Raw genomic sequence first — 23,214 nt, 5'->3', positions numbered from 1 at the left:
CCATAATATGAGGAACTGTATTAGGGGATCTCAGCATTAGAAAGGTCGAGAACCACTGCCCTAGACAATGGCGCATAATCAATGGCGCATAATCAATGATTCTTTACAACAATAGCTCTTTTAGTAACTTTTCCTCATTGACCAATGAACGCAGAAAAACTCATATCATATTAAAAAGCCCTCAGACATTTTTGTGACAATTCAGAATTGGCCGAGAGAAACTTCTGAGCTCATAGATCCTGAACGACAGAATAATAAGAGTTGGAAGGGACCCTGAAGATCATCTAGTCCAACCCCCTGCTCAGGCAGGAAATTCAATACCATTTCAGACAAATGATTGTCCAATCTCTTCTTAAAACCCTCCAGTACTGGGGCACCCACAATTCATTTTGTGTGTGTGTCTAGATTGGTGAATTCAAACACAAAACGCCCTCTTCAACTTGTATCACATTCGTGGACTAGGATACTATGTGAAATCTGAAAATCCAGAGTTAAACCCTGTTTAGTAAAAGCAACCTAAATGTTTTGGGAACAAGGGGAAGTGGAGTTAAAATGAAATTCCGTATATGCTTAGAACCTTACTGGGATAAAAAACTTAAGTAACCCCTGAGAATTCGGAGGGAGGGTTGCTTTAAAAACAAAAAAAAGTATATAAGACTAACCAAATATTTTGGGGGCTGAACAGCTTTTGAACAGCTGAGCTAGGAAGTTGTGAACCACATTCAAATCATTCTACCATCTTAGGGAAAATTTTGGAGCAAAATAAGTGAGCAAAGGCAGATATTTAAAAAGCCTAAGAAAATACATTTCCTAAAAAGACTTTGTTCTCTTAAGCATTGTTGTATCTGGATATTTTCTTCACGTCATTTAACCTTATTTCCCATCCTCTTTTCTCTAGATTAACTATACCTGATTCTTTAATTCTTTGTAGGATATGGTATCTAGAAGTGTCATCATAAACATTCTAGTTTATTAATATCCTTTTCGACTGGCCATTCAAGAACTGGGTACCAAATTCAAGGCATGGATTGTGGCATTTCTTCATGTGAACTACATAACTCTACAGTTGAAGTAGACGTTTAAAACACTGAATTGCAATTTATTGCTTTGTTTGTGAACTACTCAGTTTGTGCATCCTTTCTATAGCTACTGTGATCAAACTGGATATTGTTCGTCCTCTAACCATCAAGCTATAAACAATTCTGCATTATACTATCTTAAACACACATAATGTCAGTTGGACATTATTCTGTCAATTCTCATAAAACAAAACACTTTGCTTCTAGTTATCTCTAGAACTTTTTGCATATCATCAGCATTGCCTGCGCTTTCATGCCCATCTGTAATCCAATTTTCCTTCAACTGGTTGTTAACACTGCTGTACACATATTTTGATGTGATTCTGACAATCTATTTAATTCAAGTTCAGCAATTAGATAAATTGCCTGTAACATGATCCAGCATTCCAGTGGACAATAAGGGGAACACATTGAAATTTGCTTGACTTGTGCAAAGTTATCTTCACAAAGGATAGGAACAAGCCTCCTTGACCAATCAATCAATAAAACCCTACATGTTCTGACCATTGTCTCGATCATTTTCTAGTTTTGATGTATGTTGGTACATCGGAAACATTAAGGAAGCAGCTGACCCTTACTGAATCACCTTTCTGAACTGACCTTCAGTCATTCTGCAACAAATATTTTCATCTTAATCGTAATTGCATGGCTAAATATTTATTTATAACCACTACAATTATTTCTGTAGATATTCTGGAGCACTGAACTCCAAAATATTACCTTTCTTCACGTTCTCTCTTTATTCCCTTGGTGAATGTCCAAAGCTCACCAACATGACCTCAGAAGAACCTAATTGCCTTGCATCATTCCTCATTCCTCAACCCCTTGGGTGATTATATCCTGTCTGAAATGAATTGCCCAGAATGGCATCCAGGATTTATAAGTGATGGGTGGACAAGAGATGACGCAACAGGCTCATGACGCAACAGTTGCTTGATTTTGAAGCCTTTGGTTAGTACCAAGTATAATGACTGTTGCCTCAAAGTTTCATGGATATGTTTCTGAAAGCAATTGTGGAGCCTTCAGGCCCTGATTAGATTTGGTCCTCACCTGTTCACCTTGTGCTCTCCACCTGGTGGAAACCTCACCTACCGTATCTAGTGTGGAGAGAGATTTTAGTGACTCATTTATTTTCATAAATGCTGATTGGCGTTTCACTGTCCTGAGTGATTTAGTGTCTTCTCTAAACTCGGTTGCCTTGCTGGTTGTTGATTGCGATTTCTGGTGATATTAACAATCACATCTTAACGTAAAGTAACAACTCCCAGGTTTCAGTCCTGGTGGACAGAGGGAGAAGTGGCTTTTAACACCCCATGAGATTAGGAAAGAAAATACCCATCGAGCAAAGGCCATTATTGCTTATAACTTCCTTTCTCTGTTATTGCCTTCATGCAAACCCCCCCTCCCCAAACGTACTCTTGTCCCTCTTGTAAATGTTCTACCATCTATTGTGTGTTGGGATTTCTTCCAGGCTGGGTTCAAGTTAGGATGCCACATGATAACATCATGTCATGGCTTTGAGAAGAATATGAGGGCAACAGATTAAGCACCATTGTTTGTGACATGCATGGAAGTTCCATGTGATTTTTGTACACATACCACCCACACGGCTAAGACTTATAGTGGCACTTAGTAGATTGTCCCCTATATTGCTATATATATATATATGTATCTAGATATCTATATCTATATATCTATATGTATATTTGCAGTAATAACCTATTGCTTATTGCTGTTATACACACTGCACAAACTAAACTTTCTGATTCTTTTTCTTCAAAGTAAAATCTACTCCCTCGCTACCTTACTTAACAACTGAAACTGCATTACGTTGTTAGAAATACTTCTAGAAGTATTGTATGGAACTCAGACTAGGGTGATATGAATAGGATTAAACATGCTTGCTAGGGCGACTTGTAACTGTGCATTAATTGTGCATACTTCTATATTTATTTCTCCTCACTGAAATTAACTAGGAAGTTAATTTTATTTTGATTCCCATCATCTAACCATGACAGTTGTTAAAGGTAAGTTGAGATAGTGTTTTCAAAGGCTCTACAAGGGGTTGGATTTCAACCACAAGAGTTGAATCCCTGACTCTAACCTTGGAGAAGACATTGGACTTCCATCTTCTGTTTAAGTCTCTGGAATGAATATTCCCAAAATTTCACTTCCCCTCTGAACATAATTGCTCTAATGCAGAGGTCTTCAAACTTGGCAACTTTAAGACGGGTGGATTTCAGCTTCCAGAATTCTGGGAGTTGAGGTCCACAAGTCTTAAAGTTGCTAACTTTGGGGCCCTTGCTTTAACCCCTTGGATGTGTAAGGAGGTTGAGCTTTTCGTGAACAAAAATGGAATGTAACCAATGATGTTAATATTTTCTGCCATCCTGGCTTAATGGCCATCCGTACAAGTTAGTCCGTCGCATTGGTTCCTAGCTTCATTTAGGGGAAATAAGTGACCTCTCGGATTGCCTTTAAAAGTTAAAACTACACTCCTACCATTCATTCAGCTATCAACAGACTCAACACATAAGTTTGAAAACAAGCTAGGTTTGTGACATTGCTCCTCATGAAACCAGATACGGTATACCATTGGTCGGACTGAAAACAGGCTATGAGCTATACAGAACATGTGCAAAGAAGATAGACGGAGTCTTTTGGAGCGTCGAACATTTTTGCTCCTGCCTCTCCCAAAGCCCTCAGATTCGAACGCTTGAACATTGTCCCATATGAGGTACCCAGGTTTTTCCTTAACTTCCTGCTCAAGTGATATAACTTACAACACTAGTTGCTAAAGTTACTAACATCATGAACATGTCTTGGAACATTTTGACTCTGGCTTAGATTGTCTGGATGAAAAGGTAGGAGGAAGGAAAAGAGAAAGCTCAAAGTAGTTAGAGACACAACACTTTTATATCAAAAGGAAGCTTCGAACCAAATGAAGAAGTCATTCACAGCCTCAAACACATGGACCTGCTCCAGACTTGCTACATTGCTATAAACAAACAGGCCTGCAAAATTATCTGCTGGCAATTGGACTTCATTATGTTCTTGCATTTAGGGAAGATGCCATATGGTTCAAGATGCAGCCGTAATACGTAGTTTACCAATAAGAACCTGTTATTGCCCGGGGGGCGGGGGAATGTTTGCCTAGTCCTGCTAAATAAACATTTTCCAGATTTTTCAGATTTCAGATAGTGTTCTATTCAGATCTAAGAAATAAGACCAAGTCTTATATTTGCCTAGGAAATCATCCAAACTGATGTTGAACCTGATAATTAGACAATTTGCTGAAAAAATTCTGCAAAGAGGAATCTTGTAACCTTTTATGCTTGGTGGGTTTTAGTTTCCCAAGACCAAATTAGGAAAGAAGTCTGCTACTTTTTCCCAAGGCACAAGTGCAAGGATGGGACTGGGGCTACGGATTATTTCTATACAGCTCCTTTCGATAAAACCGATGGCCACTTTCAGTAGATAAGATGGGGCTCAGTACTTCCCTCTTCTTCACTTAAGATGACACACATTGGATCAGAAGATCCATAGGGGCCAATGAAGGGCTTCCAAAAAGTTCACATGAACAATAATCCATGTGCAAATAGAAATAAGATTCTCTCCTGACAATGGTCCATAGAAAAACATGCAATTTCCATAGATGAAAATTCTAAAAACCAATTGGGTTTGAATAACTAATTGGTTGAGTCGCCATCCTATATATTTTCCTTCCCAAAAGTTGCTGTTCAAACAACCGTGAAATTTAAAATGCTACACCGTCAAGATTTTGAGAAAACTTCACTTCGATTCTGATTGTACGACAATTCCAGCTTAGCCCCGCACACGTACTAACTCAGAAGTGAGCTTTGTAGGATTTTAGCCGTAAAATAATTTAAACTAACCCATGGAACAACTAAACAAGCTGTGCTGTACATTGAGATTATAATTACAGATGAAAATGTCATTTAAAAAACACAACAACAGGAGGCTGTTCTCCACGGCAGGCACAAAAGACTCCTGCCTCTTCGGTTTACGCATACACACAGCTTCGTGTACACTGTATCTTAAAATGCATATTGTGTATGTATGTACACCAAGATACATGGGCAGTTCTCTGCACGTCTCTCCCGGACAGAAACAGAGCGCAGTTAAATAAGCACACATGTATACACAGAAAGGGAGGGGGCTGTCCACCTTGTCATGCCATGATGAGAACGGACAGGTGCAGATTGCGGAGTTTACAACCATTAAAATTTTTGCCACTTTTTTTTAATGGAGGGGGAAAAAAGCTCTTTTAAAACTTTCCCCCTCTCTCTTCTCACTTTTTCTTATTCCCCCCTTTTCTCTCTCTCTCTCTCTTTTTGTGCAGTAAGCATCGTTGGAAGAAGACCAAAGCAGAGCAACTATAAGTTAAATATACACTTGAGCTTAGCTGCATTTACATTACTCGGTTTTTTTTAGGAGAAGCAGGCTGAAAGGGACTTTTGTTTGTTTGTTTGCTTAAGCCAGTGTTTCCCAACCTTGGCAAATTGAAGACATCTGGACTTCAACTCCCAGAATTCCCCAGCCACCATTCGCTATGGAGACAGGGCATTCGCTGGCTGGGGAATTCTGGGAGTTGAAGTCCAGGTCTCTTCAAGTTGCCACGGTTGGGAAACACTGGCTTAACCGGTGTATGTGTATTTTGAGATCTCTCTCTCTCTCTCTCTCTCTTCCTTGCCACCATCAAATTCTTTCACTAATCGCCATAGATTTGTCTCCCTACAAACTGCATCATCTTCTGAAGAACGTCGGGTTTCGCAGGCAGGCGGCTAGTCACCTGCAACAACCAAGGGGTCCTGCAGAAGCTTCCAAGCTGCTGTCCGTGTCCGATGCCAGGGTCTGGTCGGTGGACATGGAGGAAATGTCATTGACGGAGGAGGAGGGAGGGAGGCTTTCGCTGCTGTTCACTGCTGCACCTGTGCTAAGAAAAGGAACACCGACGTGATTCAACCTGGAAGCAAGGGGGCGCTCAAGATAAATGCGCCCGACTCTCAGATCGGCCCGGCTTTGCTCTTTCTGAACTAAGAGAGCCGGGGTGGCGCTGCAGGTCGGGTGCGGTACTGCAGGCCGCTAAAAAGCTGACTGCTAGATCTGCAGGTTCAAATCTCATCCTTAGCTCAAGGTTGACTCAGCCTTCCATCCTTCAGAGGTGGGTCAAGTGAGGACCCGGATTGCAGGGGCCATTGGCTGGCTCTGTTAAAAAGGGCTATTGCTAACATGTTGTAAGCTTCCCTGAGTCTAAGGAGAAGGGCGGCATAAAAAAATTGAATAAATAAATTTGGATTTGTATGCCGCCCCTCTTTGAGGACTCGGGGCGTCTCACAGCATATACAAAACAGAACAATAATATAAATCCAATTAATACTACATTAAAAACAAACATTAAATTCAATTAAAAGAAAGTAAAACCTATTTATTTATTTATAAATAAAATAAACAAATAAATAAATAAGCAAAAAAATAAATAAACTAAACAGGAGCGTCAAGCTCAAGGCCCCAGGATCAGATCTGGAAACAGAGAAACAGAGAAGGACTAACTGGCCTAATCCCATCAAGGTGAGCTGGTTTCTCAGATAAACCTTTTCGAATTTTCTCCTTTCTTCTTTTAATATTTTTAACAAATTGTAATCAACCAGTCACTGAGAGTCAGACAAAACATAAATTTTGTCTGGGAGTGAAGTCAAAGCAATATATTTTTTATGTTTTGTTTGTTTATTATTATAATGTTTGGTTTATATGGATGTAATTATTTGATGCATGGTGGATAATTTTTTAAAAAAAAAACCCAAAATATAAATTTAACTTCTGATAGCCTGGAATTACTGCAGGCTGCGGCTGAAGAGTTATATTAGCAAGTTTCATTATAATAAAGAAATAGATTTTTCTCTCATTTTTAATTAGTTCTATTCCACGATCTTGGTGTTCGGTTGAGGAATCTCTCTGTGGGCCCAATTCCTCCAAAATGGATCCTGGAAAATGACTGTTTTATGCCACAGTTCTTTTTATCATTCCTGATTAAAATAAAAACGATGCCATTTAAATTCTATGAAATTAAAAGTAAATGTGTATAGAGAGTCCTTGATTTACAACCACAGTGGAACCCAACGTTTTCATTGTTCAGCAGGGCAGTTGTTAAACTGGGTTTTGTCCAATTTTATACTTTTCTTTTGCCATAATTGTTAAGCCAACCACAGCAATTGTTAAGTGAATCATACAGTAATTAAACAAATCTGACTTCCCCAATTTGCTTTGTTTGTTGGAAGTCACTTGGGAAGGTTAGAAATGATTGATCCCAGGACAATGCAGCTCTCATAAATATATGTCCCGAGAGGCCATTGAACTCCCTGGCTTTTCTTCCAAGAGCTCTTCCCTTTTCACCCAAGAAGATTCTTCAGTTTTCCAAGGAGCTGGCTAGTTATTTGCACATTTAAATTTATATGTCTCAGAGATTCTGGCTGGTTGCAATTTGTTAAAAAAGATTAAAAGAAGAAATAAGAAAACCAGAGAAGTTTATCTGAGAAACCAGCTCATCCTGATGGGATTAGGAGTTGAAGACGCTTCTTGGATGAGAAGCAAAAGGTCTTCAAATAAAAACAAACAAGGTCCAGTGGCCTCTTTAAAAAACACCTTTGGGACAACTACGACCTGGATGACTGAGAATCTCCATAGATACCTGTCATTATTATTAGACCTTTATTACAGTCAAAGACCATCAATATAATAATAATAATAATAATTTTTTAAAAACCCAGAAAAACAGAACATCCAAGAACCGTTTCAGATTCTTAGAATCTAGACATTTTACTATCTCTTTGATTCTAGTAGCAGATTCTTGGATGACAAATGTAGTCCTTGACTTACAGCAGTTCGTTGACCATCCAAAGTTGGTCGTCACCCAAGTCAACAAAAGACATGCTGGGTGTTGAGGTTCTTGGACATCTGGAGACAAATGACTTACAGAATTCGTGACTTCTGGCTGGCCAACCAAAATAGACCCATTTTAAGTATACAAAAGATGTACCTATCTCGCTATGATGAAGGCACCCATTAGCGACGCATCCCCACTGCTGCTGCGCAGAGTCTGGCCCCCTGTGCTGTAATGATGGCCTGTTCATCTTTGAGCAGCCACTGGAGGTGGGGAGTGTCTGAGTGGCCAGGGATAGCTGTCATAAATACGTGTTAACGGCCAAGCGCATGAATTTTGATCATGTGAGCATGGGGATGCGGCAACGGTTATAAATGTGGAAGCTACTCATGCCACCTTTTTCAGTAGCATTGTAACTGTGGACAGCCACTAAACAAATGGTTGTAAGTCGAGGACTACCAGCAATTGCAGGGAAATATCAGTGTTTAAAAGCTCTGTTTATCCCTCTGATTATCTTTGCCGTCCTCTGCTTATAAAGTGTTTTCTTCCAGTAGTTTGGAATAGGGCTGATCCTCCCTTTTAAGTGGAAGTTGAGAGTTTAATTAGTCTTCCTATATTATTATTTCCCCCCTACAAGCACATCCTATTTATTGCTCCTCATAAATCACCCCCGAGGCAAGGCTTTCTGTGACAAATTTGCCCACGAACAATGATTTATTCCGACATCCGCTCGGTCTTCAAGAATGATGATGGTGGCCACAGCTCAGTAAGCTCTTAAATCAAACGTGTGTATTCTGTCCCTCACTTTTCGGCTCTGCAAGGACTTGTTGGATTGGCCTCTCTGACATAACGGAAACAAATGCCTGGTGCTGAAAGGCTTATGCTAATCCAGGCCTCTTCCCTGAAATTCCTTTCGGCTTTTCTGCCCTGAGCAACAACATGGTGGAGGGAGATTAGCGAGGCCAAGAAAACGAATGTGGATAGAAAAATAGAAACATAGAAGATTGACAGCAGAAAAAGACCTCAAGGTCCATCTAGTCTGCCCTTACACTATTTCCTGTATTTTATCTTAGGATGCATCTATGTTTATCCCAGGCATGTTTAAATTCAGTTACTGTGGATTTACCAACCATGTCTGCTGGAAGTTTGTTCCAAGCATCTACTACTCTTTCAGTCAAATAACATTTTCTCATGTTGCTTTTGATCTTTCCCCCAACTAACTTCAGATTGTGTCCCCTTGTTCTTGTGTTCACTTTCCTATTAAAAACACTTCCCTCCTGAACCTTATTTAACCCTTGAACATATTTAAATGTTTCTATCCTGTCCCCCCTTTTCCTTCTGTCCTCCAGACTAGACAGATGGAGTCCATGAAGTCTTTCCTGATACGTTTTATGCTTAAGACCTTCCACCATTCTTGTAGTCTTTGGATGTTTAATTTTGTGCCATGCTATCCATGATGGGGAAGTCTCAAAAAAAAATAAAAAATGGGAAAGTCTGAATCTTCTATCCAGGGTGCCAGCTGGATTTGATTTAAATCGAGTTCATTTAAATCATAAAGTTTAAAGAGCAAGTGTCATTTCTGTCCCACAGTAGCTCCTTCTCTGATAAAAATTAAAAAAATGATTTAAATTTTAAAAATCCGATTTAAATTTTAAAAATCTGATTTATTTTATTTTATTTTTTTAAAATTCATTGATTTTTATGCACTTTGACCCAGCCCCACAAACACACCAAGTTTTGATATTCCTAGCAAACTGCAAAGACAAAGAAACAAATAAAGGAGATATAACAAACTTCTGGGACGAATATGGAATACTGAGTAGACCTGGCATTAATTGAGAAAAACAACAGAGAAATAAGTTCTGAGACAACTGAGGATAAAGAAAAATATGAGATAAACCGGTAACTAAAGTGGGGGGGGAAATGAGCAGAGGAATAGACACAAGATACCACAAGCCCATCTGTCAATCCCTTAATGATGACTAAGGAACTGACTACAGAACCTAATGTTTCATTGAACACAGAATTAATACATGGCACGGGAAAACTAGCTTCATTCATTCAAAGTTCTGAAAGCAAATCAGTGCAGTCTGATATATTGTTATTTAGAAGTAAGCCCCCAATTAATTCTGCAGGGCTTTTTCCTAGATAAGAGGATTAGCAGAGAGTTAATACAATTCTTTTTTTAACTGAGTTCAGTTAATGTAGCTTATCTCCTTCCAGGGCCTCTCTCTCAGACTTCCCTAATCTGGTACCCAAATCCTACAACTTCTCAGAATACTAGCTGGGAATTCTGGAGTTATGAGTCCATAAATCTGCACAACCCTATATATTTAAAAGGGAACAAGTTTATTATTATTATTATTATTATTATTATTATTATTATTATTATTATTATTATTATTATTATTATTATTATTATGTCAGTACAACACAGCAAACGAGATCACTATGCTGGATTTCGTATTTCATCACCAGTCAGGCGCTTCCCAAGCACCTAGGACTGTGTGATGTAGTGGCGAATTATGTGTGCGGATCTCAGTAAAGCATTTTTTGCAATTGACAGATGGAGATTTTGTCAATTCCGATGGTTTTCAAATGTCCGCTAAGATCCTTTGGCCCTGAGCCCAGCGTGCCAAGTACCACTGGGACCACTTTCACGGGCTTATGCCAGAGTCGTTGCAGCTCGATTTTTAGATCTTCGTATTTCACTAATAATAATAATAATAATAATAATAATAATAATAATAATAATAATTTAATAATAATATTTTTATTATTATTTTATTATTTTTATTATTACTATTACTATTATTACTATTATTACTATTATTACTATTATTACTATTATTATTATTATTATTATTATTATTATTATTATTATTATTATTATTATTTCGATTTCTAGGCTGCCCTTCTCCGGAGACTCAGGGCGGCCTAGAAAAGTTGGAAAAGCTAAATTACTTGGAATACATCCTAGCTTCTAACCAATGAAAACCTACTTTAGGTACTGTTTCTAGATGCAGATAAAGAAAGGTCTGGATCTGTAATTATATGAAATACTGTCATTCACTAGGACTGAGTACCTGAGGGAGAAGGCTGTCCTTTTACTACACCATTTTTAGTTTTTTCTTCAGAATTCATTACTTCCTTGTAGATTAGTTCTGCAAGAGACAAAGGAGTTTGTTATAAAGGCGTTTCATTACTTCCCCATATCAAAAAGATGTTTCAGTAGAGTAGAGCAGGGTAGGGTAGGGTAAGGTAGAGTACGGTAGGGTAGAATAGGATAGAATAGAATAGGATAGAATAGATTTTTAATTGGCCAAATGCGATTGGACACACAAGGAATTTGTCTTGGTGCATATGCTCTCAGTGTACATAAAAGAAAAGATACATTTGTCAAGAATCATAACGTACAGCATTTAATGATAGCCCAGGTACAAATAAGCAATCAAATCAAATTAGGAACCAGTCAATATAAATTGTAAGGATACAAGAAACAAAGTTACAGTCATCCAGATGTCGGTGGGAGGAGGTGGGTGATGGGAACGGTGAGAAGATAAATAGCAGTGCAGACTTAATAAATAGTTTGACAGTGGTGAGGGAATTATTTGCTTAGCAGAGTGATGGCATTTTGGGGGGGAAAACTTCTTGTGTCTAGTTCTCTTGGTGTGCGGTGCTCTATAGCGATGTTTTGAGGGTAGGAGTTGAAACAATTTGTGTCCTGGAGGTGAGATGTTTGTAAATATTCTCATGGCCCTCTTTTTGACTCGTGCAGTACACCGGTCCTCAATGGAAGGTAGGTTGGTAGCCATTGGTTTTTTTTCTGCAGTTCTAATTATCCTCTGAAGTTCAACAGAGTCCGGTTTAACAGATTAACAGAGTTGGGAGGGATCTTGCAGGTCATCTAGTCCAACCTCCCTGGTCAAGCAGGACATCCTACATCTGCCCCTACCTAGGATCGAACTCTCAACCTCCTGATTGGGAGGCAAGAGCTCCATCCACCTCTAGGCCACAGCAGCTGGGCGTATGTTTCTATTTAAAACCACTCTTGACAGTGAATAAAAACCCTCTAGACAAGGGCACATAACTTTGTTTTTCCTAGCTATCATCTGTCCTACTCTTTTGGGCTCAATTGTGGCCATAAATTGAGGACTATCTGGACCTGTCTTCTGGCTTGCAAAATTTCGCAATGACCCTTATGAAGACAATGTCTTCAAAATTGCCTCTGATGAGCTTAAATCTAATTTTCTGCATCCTTGGCTGTGATTGTCAGAGGCTTAGGTATCTCGAGAAATATTATATTATATTTAATATAGATATTCACCAGAAGAGCCCTTCACTCCTCCACTCGAAAAAGAATGCCCCACGAAAGGTCTAGAAAGCTTAGAACTACGACTCCTAAAACACGATCTAAGTATTGCCCACAAAATCATATGCTGCAACGTCCTGTCTGTCGATGACTACTTCAGCTTCAAAAGCAACAACACAAGAGCACGCAACAAATTCAAACTTAATATTAACCGCTCCAAGCTTGACTGTAAAAAATATGACTTTAGCAATCGACTTGTCGAAGCGTGGAACTCATTACCGGACTCAGAAGTGTCAACCCCTAACCCCCAACATTTCTCCTTTAGACTATCCACGATTGACCTCTCCAGGTTCCTAAGAGGCCAGTAAGGGGCGTACCTAAGTGCACTAGCCTGCCTTTCGTCCCCTGTCCAATTGTCTCTCCTTATCTTATATATCATATATCTTTTCTTCCTTTCATATATCTTCTCCTCTACTTTTATATCTTTTCTTTATACAGTATATAATACTTCATATCTATTCTCTTCAATATGTATTGTGTATTGGACAAAATAAATAAATAAATAAAAATAAATAAAATTTAATATTTATTATATCAACAATAATAAATATTATATATCGAGGCATAAAGATCTATTACTACACCACCTGCTGAAACCAATTGGATGAGCAGAGGGATTGTAATTCAGCATTTGCTATTGCGTAGTATAATAGCTATATCATAAACGCTTATATTCCTCGATTTACAATTATTATCGAGCCTAGAATTACAGTCATAACTTGTGTGGCAGTTAGGTGAGTCAACACGTGACGGCACCGTGATTTTGTGACTTTTGTGTGACAGTCATTAAGCGAACACAGTGGCTGTTAAATGAATGTTTCTGTTATTAAGCCAATGCAGTGGTCACTAAATGAATCCATTTTATCCCATGGGTGTTTTTCACTGGAAAAGGAAAGTGAAAGCCAAAATCCAGCAAAATTGTGGTTTGCTGCAAACGTCCATAAATCTGAGCCCCTTGCTAAGTGCTCAAAATGTGATCAAAGTAATGATAAAAGAAGACAAATAGGACAGGGACCGTAGGCACAATGGAATCAGACGCTATACCTTGTAAAGGTAAAAAAATATATTTACCTTTCCATTCTTCAATTGTGTGTTCTCTTTCATCCAGCTGCTTGTCATAGATCTGTGGAGGGGGCTGTGAATTAAAGCATAGAGAGGTCAACGGAATAAATTCAGCTGGAAACATAAACCACAAGGTTTAACTTGGGTGCCAAAATAGTTAGGTAATGAAAAACTCAGCAAACATGAACCAAGCATGATATGTGCAGTGTGCAGCTGCCGCCAAAAAAGCCAATGCAATCCTAAATTGCATTAACTGAAGGATACAATCAAGATCAAGTGAGAGTAATAATGCTACTCTATGAAGCCTTAGTAAGACCACACCTAGAATAAAGGCCTACATGGCATTGGACCAGAATACCTCCGGAACCGCCTGCTACCGCACGAATCCCAGTGACCGATAAGGTCCCACAGAGTTGGACTAAATAATGTCGTTTGGTGGGCCCCAGGGGAAGAGCCTTCTCTGTGGCAGCCCCGGCCCTCTGGAATCAACTCCCCCCGGAGATTAGAACTGCTCCCACCCTCCTTGTCTTCTGTAAACTACTTAAGACCCACCTATACCGCCAGGCATGGGGGATTTGAGACACTTTTCCCCCAGGTTTATTATAATTTATGTTTGGTATGTATGTGCTGTTTGGTTTTTAATTATGATAGGGCTTTTAGGTTTTTTTAATATTAGATTTGTGCCAGTATAATATTGTCTTAATAGTTGTTGTGAGCTGCCCCGAGTCTTCGGAGAGGGGCGGCATACAAATCTAATAAATTATTATTATTATTATTATTATTATTATTATTATTATTATTATTATTATTATTATTTTGACAGGGGCTGCTAAAAATGTAGCACTTTTAAGCGCATGTAGATTGCGAGCGTGCAAGATGGAGAAGCCAATCACTTGCATTCTTTATTGGCCAGGGATTTAATCATGGTTTATAATTGGAAGTTAAGTAGAGGCAGTCCTTGGCTTAAAATGATTCATTCAGTGACAGAAATTAACTATGCCACCGAGTTAAACATGAGTGACTTATGACCATTTTACCCACTTATGACTAGTGCAGCATCCCCCACGGTCACGTGGTCAAAATTCAGCCGCATTGTCCCAGGGTCATGGGGTCATCATTAGTGACCTCTGACAAGCAAAGTTACTGAGGGAAACCAGGTTCGCTTAACAATTGCACGATTCACTCCATAACTATGGCGATTCACTTCACAATAATTTCTAATAACTGTTATTCAATGGAATACCTTTTTCTCCTTCAGGTACCAAAAGTGCATATGCGACAGCACATGCGTGCATGCCCACACCCATTGTCCAATGTCCCCCCATGTGCCCCACTCCCTTGCACATGCGTGCGTGAACCCAGATGTGCTCCCCATGCATGTGCACACAACCCCCCCCCCCCACACACCCAATTTTAGGCCTAGTAGGCCTCCCTGAAGCCTCTGGAAACCAGAAACTTCCAATAGGCCCGTTTTCACCCTCCACAGGCTTCAAAAAAGCCTCTGGGCCCTGGGGAGGGTAAAAAACAGACCTATTGGAAGTTTCCGGTTCCAGAGGCTTCAAGGAGGACTGCTAGGCCCAAAATGGGGTGTCAGGCCTATTGGAAAAAGAGGCCTATTGGAGGTTTCCGGTTCCAGAGGCTTCAGGTAGGCCTGCTAGGCCCAAAACGGGGTGACAGGCTTTTTGGAAAAATGGGCCTATTGGAAGTTTCCGGTTCCAGAGGCTTCAAGGAGGACGTCTAGGCCCAAAACGGGGTGTCAGGCCTATTGGAAAAATTGGGCCTATTGGAAGTTTCTGGTTCCAGAGGCTTCAGGTAGGCCTGCTAGGCCCAAAACGGGGTGTCAGGCCTATTGGAAGTTTTTGCCCTCCCAGAGCCTCCACGTGAGCCCTGTGCTTATCTAGCATTCCAAACGGGCCACATGGAGACTCCTGAGAGGGGAGGAGTGACGTGAAAATCATCTGGCTGGCGCTTATATGCATGCTGGAGCTGAGCAAGGGCAACGGCTCGTGTGCCGGAAGATGTGGCTCCGCGTGCCTCCTGCGGCACATGTGCCATAGGTTCGCCATCACAGTTCTCTTCTATTCTATAATTTCTAAGGCTAAGTAAGGTGATTGCTAAGTGAGTTACAGCCAATTTTACCTTTTTTCTTACAATTTTTAAGTGGCGGTTAAGCCATTGCTAAATGGATCATCTTAACAACTAGTTATCTTGACAATCAACAGCAATTATAAATACAGTGTACATGCCAGTTGCCAAGCGGCTAAATATTCAACTGCGGTGGTCATAAATGTGAGGGCTTTCAAGTACTGTACTCTTGTAACTTTGCAAAGTTGCTAAAGGAATTGATATAAGTTGAGAACTTCTCTGCTAGTTTGTATTTTTACTTCAAAAACCTGTCGCTCACTTAATTTCATTCGGATCCTTTTTAAAAATCAGAACCCCAACCCAAACATTTTTGTTAATAAAAAACAACACACTATAAAGTAATTATATTAATTCACGGGGTTGGTTGCGGCTATTGCACTGCCTTGTCCCTTACATCTTCAAACAGATGCTGGTAACCATGGTTACTGTTGCCAAGGAAATAAAAAGGAAAAGCCTTGGGACTGGGTTGACCTCTAGCTTGACCAGTTCCTTTCACCTGGAAATTGAGATCCAAAGATTAAATGTGTCCATATAATGGGAAATAAAATGTTATGTACTTTTAATCTGAAAAAAAGAAAAAGACATGTAGAACATCCTACATTCTCCAGGGGAAAAAGGGCAAATGTGAATTTTATAGATAATTGCTTCTCAAGGAGGCTTGTGAGCATCTCCACAGGTTATTTGTTGTCAATAGAGATCAGGTGTGTCTGCTCTTTGTTTGTTAAAGCAACGGAGAGATGCCCTAGGAGACGCATGTATAAGAATATAGGAAGCTCCCTGTCAACACCCCAAATAGCATCTGAGAAATAGATCCCAGTCCAATTCTCCCATCCAAAGTTCGATTTATTATAATATTATATTATATTAATATTATAATATCAGAGCCATGATGGCCACACTGTTGCCATCCTGATTCTAACTTCCTTCCAGTACCCCAACCAGGTTAAGGTCCATCCCCCATCCCCAAAGCCCCAAGTTCATCACCAGGACCGAGTGCAAGGATTCCACTGACCTCCTCCTTACATCCGCTGGTGCAGAACAAAAGATGACCTTGGACTCTAAGAAAGGAATTTGTTGCAGCTAGTAACTTTCCCTCACATGCAACTACCCGGTGATAGGCTACCAATATTTTTACTACCACACTGTGGGCGTGGCTTATGCATTTTGTTTCAACACCTTTCAGTGCAAATTGGGTGCCCTGGGGTGGAGCTCCAAATTTTGCTACCGGAACTGTGTTCCTGGCCGTTCCCATAGGAGTCCATCACTGCAACTACCCCTCCCAGTTGTTGTTGTTGTTGTTGTTATTATTATTATTATTATTATTATTTATTAAATTTGTATGACACCCCTCTCTGTAGACTCAGAGAGGGGCGGCATACAAATTTAATAAATAATAATAATAATAATAATAATAATAATAATAATAATAATAATATAATGTAATAATATATAAGTATAATAACTTATACTATTATACTGTGGCAGGCCAAAGTCTCTGCCTTCAAATGAGGGCTTCGTCCTGACATTCACTTCTGGTCGTTCAGGATACTGCTTATAAGCGCCATGGGTTGAGACCTCAACGCATTGTTAGAGCTCTCACACACCTGCTGCATGGCCTGTTTCTGTTGCTCCCTTCTGGGAGGAGGTTTCAGAGGATTTCAGGCAGGACCCCCAGATTCTGTAACCGCTTTGTTGGCCTGTATCCTGTGCATGCAGACCCATAGCGCATGAGGGCACATGAGGCGTTGCCCTATGCCAGCTTCAGTGTGTGAGGGCGTGTGCATAGCATACAAACAGAATGCAATTGGGGTTGAATGAGAACTTTGATAAGATCAGATCTCTCTAATACGGAGTCATTTAAATTTAAGTATATAGCGAGAGATGTCCACGGAATGTGATAATTTCTATCATGGGCTTCCCCTCTATGCCCATCTACCTGATCAATTCTAAAATGTTTTCTAAAATGGAAATGATGGAGGAGGAGGAGGATGGAGAAGAGGAGAGGAGAGAAGAAGAGGAAGAAGAGGAGGGGGAGAGGGGTAAGTGGGAAGGAGGAAGAGGAGGGAAAAAGAAGAAGAGGAGGAGGAGGATGGAGAAGAGGAGAGAAGAGAAGAAGAGGAAGAAGAGGAGGGGGAGAGGGGTAAGTGGGAAGGAGGAAGAGGAGGGAAAAAGAAGAAGAGGAGGAGGAGGAAGAAGAGGAAGAGGAAGAAGAAGAGGAAGAAGAAGAAGAGGAGGAAGAGGAAGAAGAAGAGCAACAGCAGCAGGAGGAGGAGGAGATGGAGATTGTTCAATTTTACTGAAGAAATTTTCTAGGAACTGCTAATAATAGATATTATATTAAAAGGTTTAAATGCAGATGCACACAAGAAGGAATCCAGGTGGTCCTTGACTTACAACAGTTCACTTAGTGACCGCTCAAAGTTACAAGGCCACTGAAAAAAATGACTAGTCATGACCATTTTTCACACTTATGACCATTGCAGCATCCCCCATGATCATATGATTTACATTCAGATGCTTGACTCACATTTATGACAATATTCCCGGGTCAGGTGACGCCCTTTTGCAACCTTCAGACAAGCCAAGTTAACGGAGAAACCAGATTCACTTAACAACCGGGTTACTCGTTTAACAACTGCAGTAACTGATTTAACAAATGTGGCAAGAAAAATCGTAAAGCAAGTCAAGACCCACTTAATCAATTTCTCACTTAGCGACATAAATTTTGGGCTCAACTGTGGTCATAAGTCGCGGATCACCTATATATAATTTTACAGATTGAGACAAATAGTATACTTCTCTGGACAATAAAACAATACATATAAGAGATGGGATGGCGTTATCTCAGCCCCTTCTCTGCTCTCCTGGCTTTTCTCAAATGTGACATTTATTCTGCACAAATCACCTGTCAAAGCCAAACTCTTAACATCCTAAGAAATTGGCTTTGAAAGTGAGACCTGGGCTGGAACTGACTTTTAAAAAGCAAAAGAAAGAAACAGGGAGAAAGGTCCTAGAGCAATCACCAGGCAGCAGGAATCATTGGGAGAGACAATGGCTGGCCTGCAGCCACCCAGCGCATTTCATGGCTGAACAAACATTTAAAACCACAATGCCTGAATTAGACGCACGCACCGTTGTGCAGGGCCTGTCTCCTCCATTACCCCTGGAAGAGCACTGGTTGTCAGAAAACAGACTGGGATGAAAATAACCGGTGCATTTTTTAAAAGGGCCAATACTGATCCTTTAACCCTGCAGGGTATTTGCCATTATCTGGCTGCGTTGTTTGAACGCATTTGTCGCGCATCTAGTTTATTTTTATTTTTCCCCAAAACGGGCATCTACCACTAGAGAGTGGGGCACATAAGCCAAGCAAATTAAGGCAAATTAGAGAAAGCGAGTTTCAAGGCTTTGCTCCTTTCACGTTTGGTCACATTATTCCCATAGTACATGAATAGGACAATGCAATGGGCTTCATGTTGCCTTTTACTTTATTACGTTTATATGCCACCCATATGTCACACTTGGCCAATCACACCTGGCCAAATAAAGCTGTTCTGTTCTATGCCCTGCCATGCAATCCTATCCTATCCTATCCTATCCCATCCCATCCTATTAATATTCTATTCTATTCTAATATTCTATTCTATTCTATTTTATTCTATTCTAATATTCTATTCTAATATTCTATTCCATGGCATTCTATTCTATTCTAATATTTTATCCTATCCTATTCTATCCTATTCTAATATTCTATTCCATGGCATTCTGTTCCATTCTATTCCATGGCATTCTATTCTATTCTATCCAATTCTACCCTATCATATTCTAATATTCTAATATTCTATTCCATGGCATTCTATTCTATTCTAATATTTTATCCTATCCTATTCTAATATTCTATTCCATGGCATTCTGTTCTATTCTATTCCATTCCATTCTATGCCATTCTATTCTATCCAATTCTATCCTATCATATTCTAATATTCTAATATTCTATTCCATGCCATTCTATTCTATTCTGATATTCTATTGTACTCTGCTTACTCTATTATCAAGCGACTCCAGCAGCTTAAGTCACAAAAGAACAATATATAAGAACTAGAATGTTAAAAATGTTACAAACATTGCACATTAAATGTTAAAACATTAAAACTAACATCAAACTGGATTTTAAAAGGGCAAATATGTAAGCTGGGTAGAGGTGGGATCTTCTGCTAATCTATCAACCACTGCCTGGACTTGGGACACGTGGTATTCTTCAAGTGGGGGAACCTTTGGTGCCGTTTGCCGAACTGGCAGTGATGACTGGTGGTCCATGCTTCCAAATCAGTTCTCCAGTCACCGCGGATTGAAAAAATAGCAATAGCATTTAGACTTATACAGTGTTCCCTCAATTTTCGCGGGGGATGCGTTCTGAGACCGCCTGCGAAAGTCGAATTTCCGCGAAGTAGAGATGCGGAAGTAAATACACTATTTTTGGCTATGGACAGTATCACAAGCCTTCCCTTAACACTTTAAACCCCTTAATTGCCATTTCCCATTCCCTTAGCAACCATTTAGATTATTACTCACCATGTTTATTTATTAAAGTTTATTAAAATAATATTTATTAAAGGCGGACGAAAGTTTGGCGATGACATATGACGTCATCGGGCGGGAAAAACCGTGGCATAGGAAAAAAAACTGCAAAGTATTTTTTAATTAATATTTTTGAAAAACCGTGGTATAGACTTTTTGCGAAGTTTGAACCCGCGAAAATCGAGGGAACACTGTATACCGCTTCCCAGGGCTTTTACATCTCTCTCTAAGCAGTTTACAGAGTCAGCCTCTTGCACCCAACAATCTGGGTCCTCATTTTCAACTTTCAAGTTTTATTGGATTTATATGCTGCCCCTCTCCGAAAACTCGGGGCGGCTAACAACAATCATAAACAATGTACAATAAAATCCAATATTTTACCCACCTCGGAAGGATGGAAGGCTGAGTCCACCGCTTGCGCAAAGGTTTCTGCACATAGGCAGAGGGTCACTCCCGGGAGGTGACGAGGGTGGTAAAGGTAAGTAGAACCCACCCCTGTATCGCCCAGATCCTTGGTAAGTCAAAAGCCAATCTGTTCTTAAATAGCCAGATGCAAAGGCAGGTTAGACTTGGCTTCTTAAAAATCAGTCTCTAAAGACTGAAACGCTGACTTCGATCTAAGCTCCGGCCATTCTGAGTAATAATTCATATTAGCCATAGGTTGTCACCCGGCATTTAAAGAGAACCCACCTGAGTCCACTGTCAAAAGTACAAGGGCCTTGTCACTCTACCTTGTTATTCCCACTGCCTTTTGAATGAGACCTGTTAATTGTACTGCTCTTCTACAGGCTGTGAAAAGATCATAAAATGTTAATGGACGTATAAAAAGAAAATTTAGCTGCATAGAAGTCTGTGCTTCTTCAGTGCGATGCCAACTAGCTTACCACCTGTGCACTTACGCGATTGGTACTCTAAATCGCAAGAAACTACATATAAGGGACACTGCCTGGGGGTTAAACTCTCGGTACAAAACCACAGGCATTTTCTCTAATACCGGTTAATATTATTTAATATTCCTGCTCCCTCTCACTAATAATGGTCAAGGGAAATTAGCGGAATTTAGGAATAAAAAGAAATTCACAGGTTTGCTGGACTTAAATATCTGGTGAGCATGCAAGGACTCATGCTCGTCGACTAAACAATGCCGTCTGGCAGGGCCTTCTCTGTGGCGGCCCCGGCCCTCTGGAGTCAACTCCCCCCGAGAGATTAGAACTGCCCCCACCCTCCTTGCCTTTTGAAAGCTCCTGAAGACCCACCCATGCCTGTTAGGTTGTGTGATTGTTTTTCTTTTTTATAATAAGGGTTTTAAATTGTTTTTAACATTAGATTTGTACATGTTGTATTGTTGTTGTGAGCCACTCTGAGTCCTCGGAGAGAGGCGGCATACAAATCTAATAAAATAAATTATTATTATTGTTGTTGTTGTTGTTATTATTATTATTATTATTATTATTATTATTATTATTATTACTGATGACTTCTTTGACCCCTGCCTCAGGCTCAGCGTGGTCATTTCCCACAGGAACTTGGAAGTAAAACTGTTGGTAGCCCTTCACTGAGGAGGATGAAGTACCGGCTGAAAATCCAACTCTTTCTGCTCAGATCGACTCCTCTTGTTTTAATGAATATTTTTCTTCTTCTTCCCCGAAACAGCCACGGAGCAGAGCTTTCTACACAATTCTTAATTTTCCACACAGTTCCTTATTTCTGTAGGATATGACCAAGCCAAACCATTGTTGGCTCAAAGAATAAGAAACAGGGAGTGCCAAAGCGAATAAGCTGCTTCCATATGGTAGAAATTGGATAAACACGGGCACTGGGGAACCAGCAAAATACACACAAAATCCAACTTTCCTCAGGTTGAAGATGCCATTTTTCAAAGTCAGACACAATATCTTAGCATCACCTAGCAGCCAGGCAGGCGCTCCGAAATCCCATTAACCAGGTGGACCTGCCCAGGTGGGGACAAGAAAAATGGAACCCATTTCTACACACTGCTCCACTGCAAATTCCACAGAGACATCAGGTCACCTTACATTTGCCCCTAATAGGTAAAAACCCAGGAAGATCAGACGGTTTCTATGTGAATCAACTCCTAGAAGATTCAAAACAATCCATCACTTGTGCAGTAGCCACACTCGGTGTTGTCATGCTGAAAATAAGCCACAATGGGTCACAGGAATAACTTGTTATATTCACCACCTGAAGCTCATTATGTGTTAATTATCTTTTTTTAGGTGATATGCCCCTTTATTTTGGAAGTTGTAGAACTTTAGATCTGTACTGCTAATGAACACACAATTATAGTAATATATATTACCAATTTATGTTATACTTACATTGTGTGTGTGTTTGTGTGTGTGTGTTTTCTGTCAAATCACCTGGTACAACCAAATATGGGGAGGAGCACACTGCCAGAGAGCCTGATAAGGCAACATATATCTCCGGGACCACTTTCTGCCGCACGAATCCCAGCGACCGGTTAGGTCCCACAGAGTTGGCCTTCTCCGGGTCCCGTCGACGAAACAATGTCGTCTGGCGGAACCCAGGGGAAAGAGCCTTCTCTGTGGCGGCCCCGACCCTCTGGAATCAACTCCCCCCGGAGATTAGGATTGCCCCCGCCCTCCTTGCCTTTCGCAAACTCCTCAAAACCCACCTCTGCCGTCAGGCATGGGGGAATTGATTCCCCTGGGCCGTTTCCCGTTTTGCGTAAGGTTTGTCTGAGATGTATGATTGTTTTTTTTATACTAAGGGTTTTAAATTGCTTTTATTGTTGGATTTGTACTGTGTTTTGTGTTGTGAGCCGCTCCGAGTCTCTGGAGAGGGGCGGCATACAAATCAAATTATTATTAATAATAATAATAATAATAGTAGTAGTAATAATAATAATAATAATAATAATAATAATAATAATGATGATGATAATAATAATAGTTTAAGATGACGGAATTTGCACGAAGACTATCATTTGAGTTTAACTGTTGCTAATAATCACTGATAGACAAAGAGAATGCATTAAACTAAAACCATGAGATCCCGAACAGCTACAATAAATCAAGCTAGTCTTCAAACTGCCC

The 23,214-nt window shown here is 40.0% G+C and overlaps 1 protein-coding gene across 6 annotated transcripts in view; it reads right to left on the bottom strand.

Moving 5' to 3' along the window:
• Positions 1 to 23,214, bottom strand: part of MAPK10 (mitogen-activated protein kinase 10) — a 252,552-nt gene that overhangs the window by 97,268 nt on the left and 132,070 nt on the right. For 5 of the 6 annotated variants that reach the window (XM_070758061.1, XM_070758063.1, XM_070758064.1 and 2 more), the window contains 3 exons: positions 13,424 to 13,487; positions 11,067 to 11,144; positions 5,893 to 6,031 (listed from right to left, as the gene is read on the bottom strand). In XM_070758061.1, coding sequence (XP_070614162.1) covers positions 5,893 to 6,031; positions 11,067 to 11,144; positions 13,424 to 13,487 — 281 coding nt within the window. Of the gene's footprint in view, positions 1 to 5,892; positions 6,037 to 11,066; positions 11,145 to 13,423; positions 13,488 to 23,214 lie in introns of those variants that run through there. The other variant, XM_070758067.1, reaches the window with a different exon arrangement.

This window comes from Erythrolamprus reginae, chromosome 7 (genome assembly GCF_031021105.1).
Source record: "Erythrolamprus reginae isolate rEryReg1 chromosome 7, rEryReg1.hap1, whole genome shotgun sequence".
Lineage (NCBI taxonomy): Eukaryota > Metazoa > Chordata > Lepidosauria > Squamata > Dipsadidae > Erythrolamprus > Erythrolamprus reginae.
The sequence above is the reverse complement of the archived record's forward strand: the minus strand, read 5'-3'. Positions and strand labels throughout refer to the sequence as shown.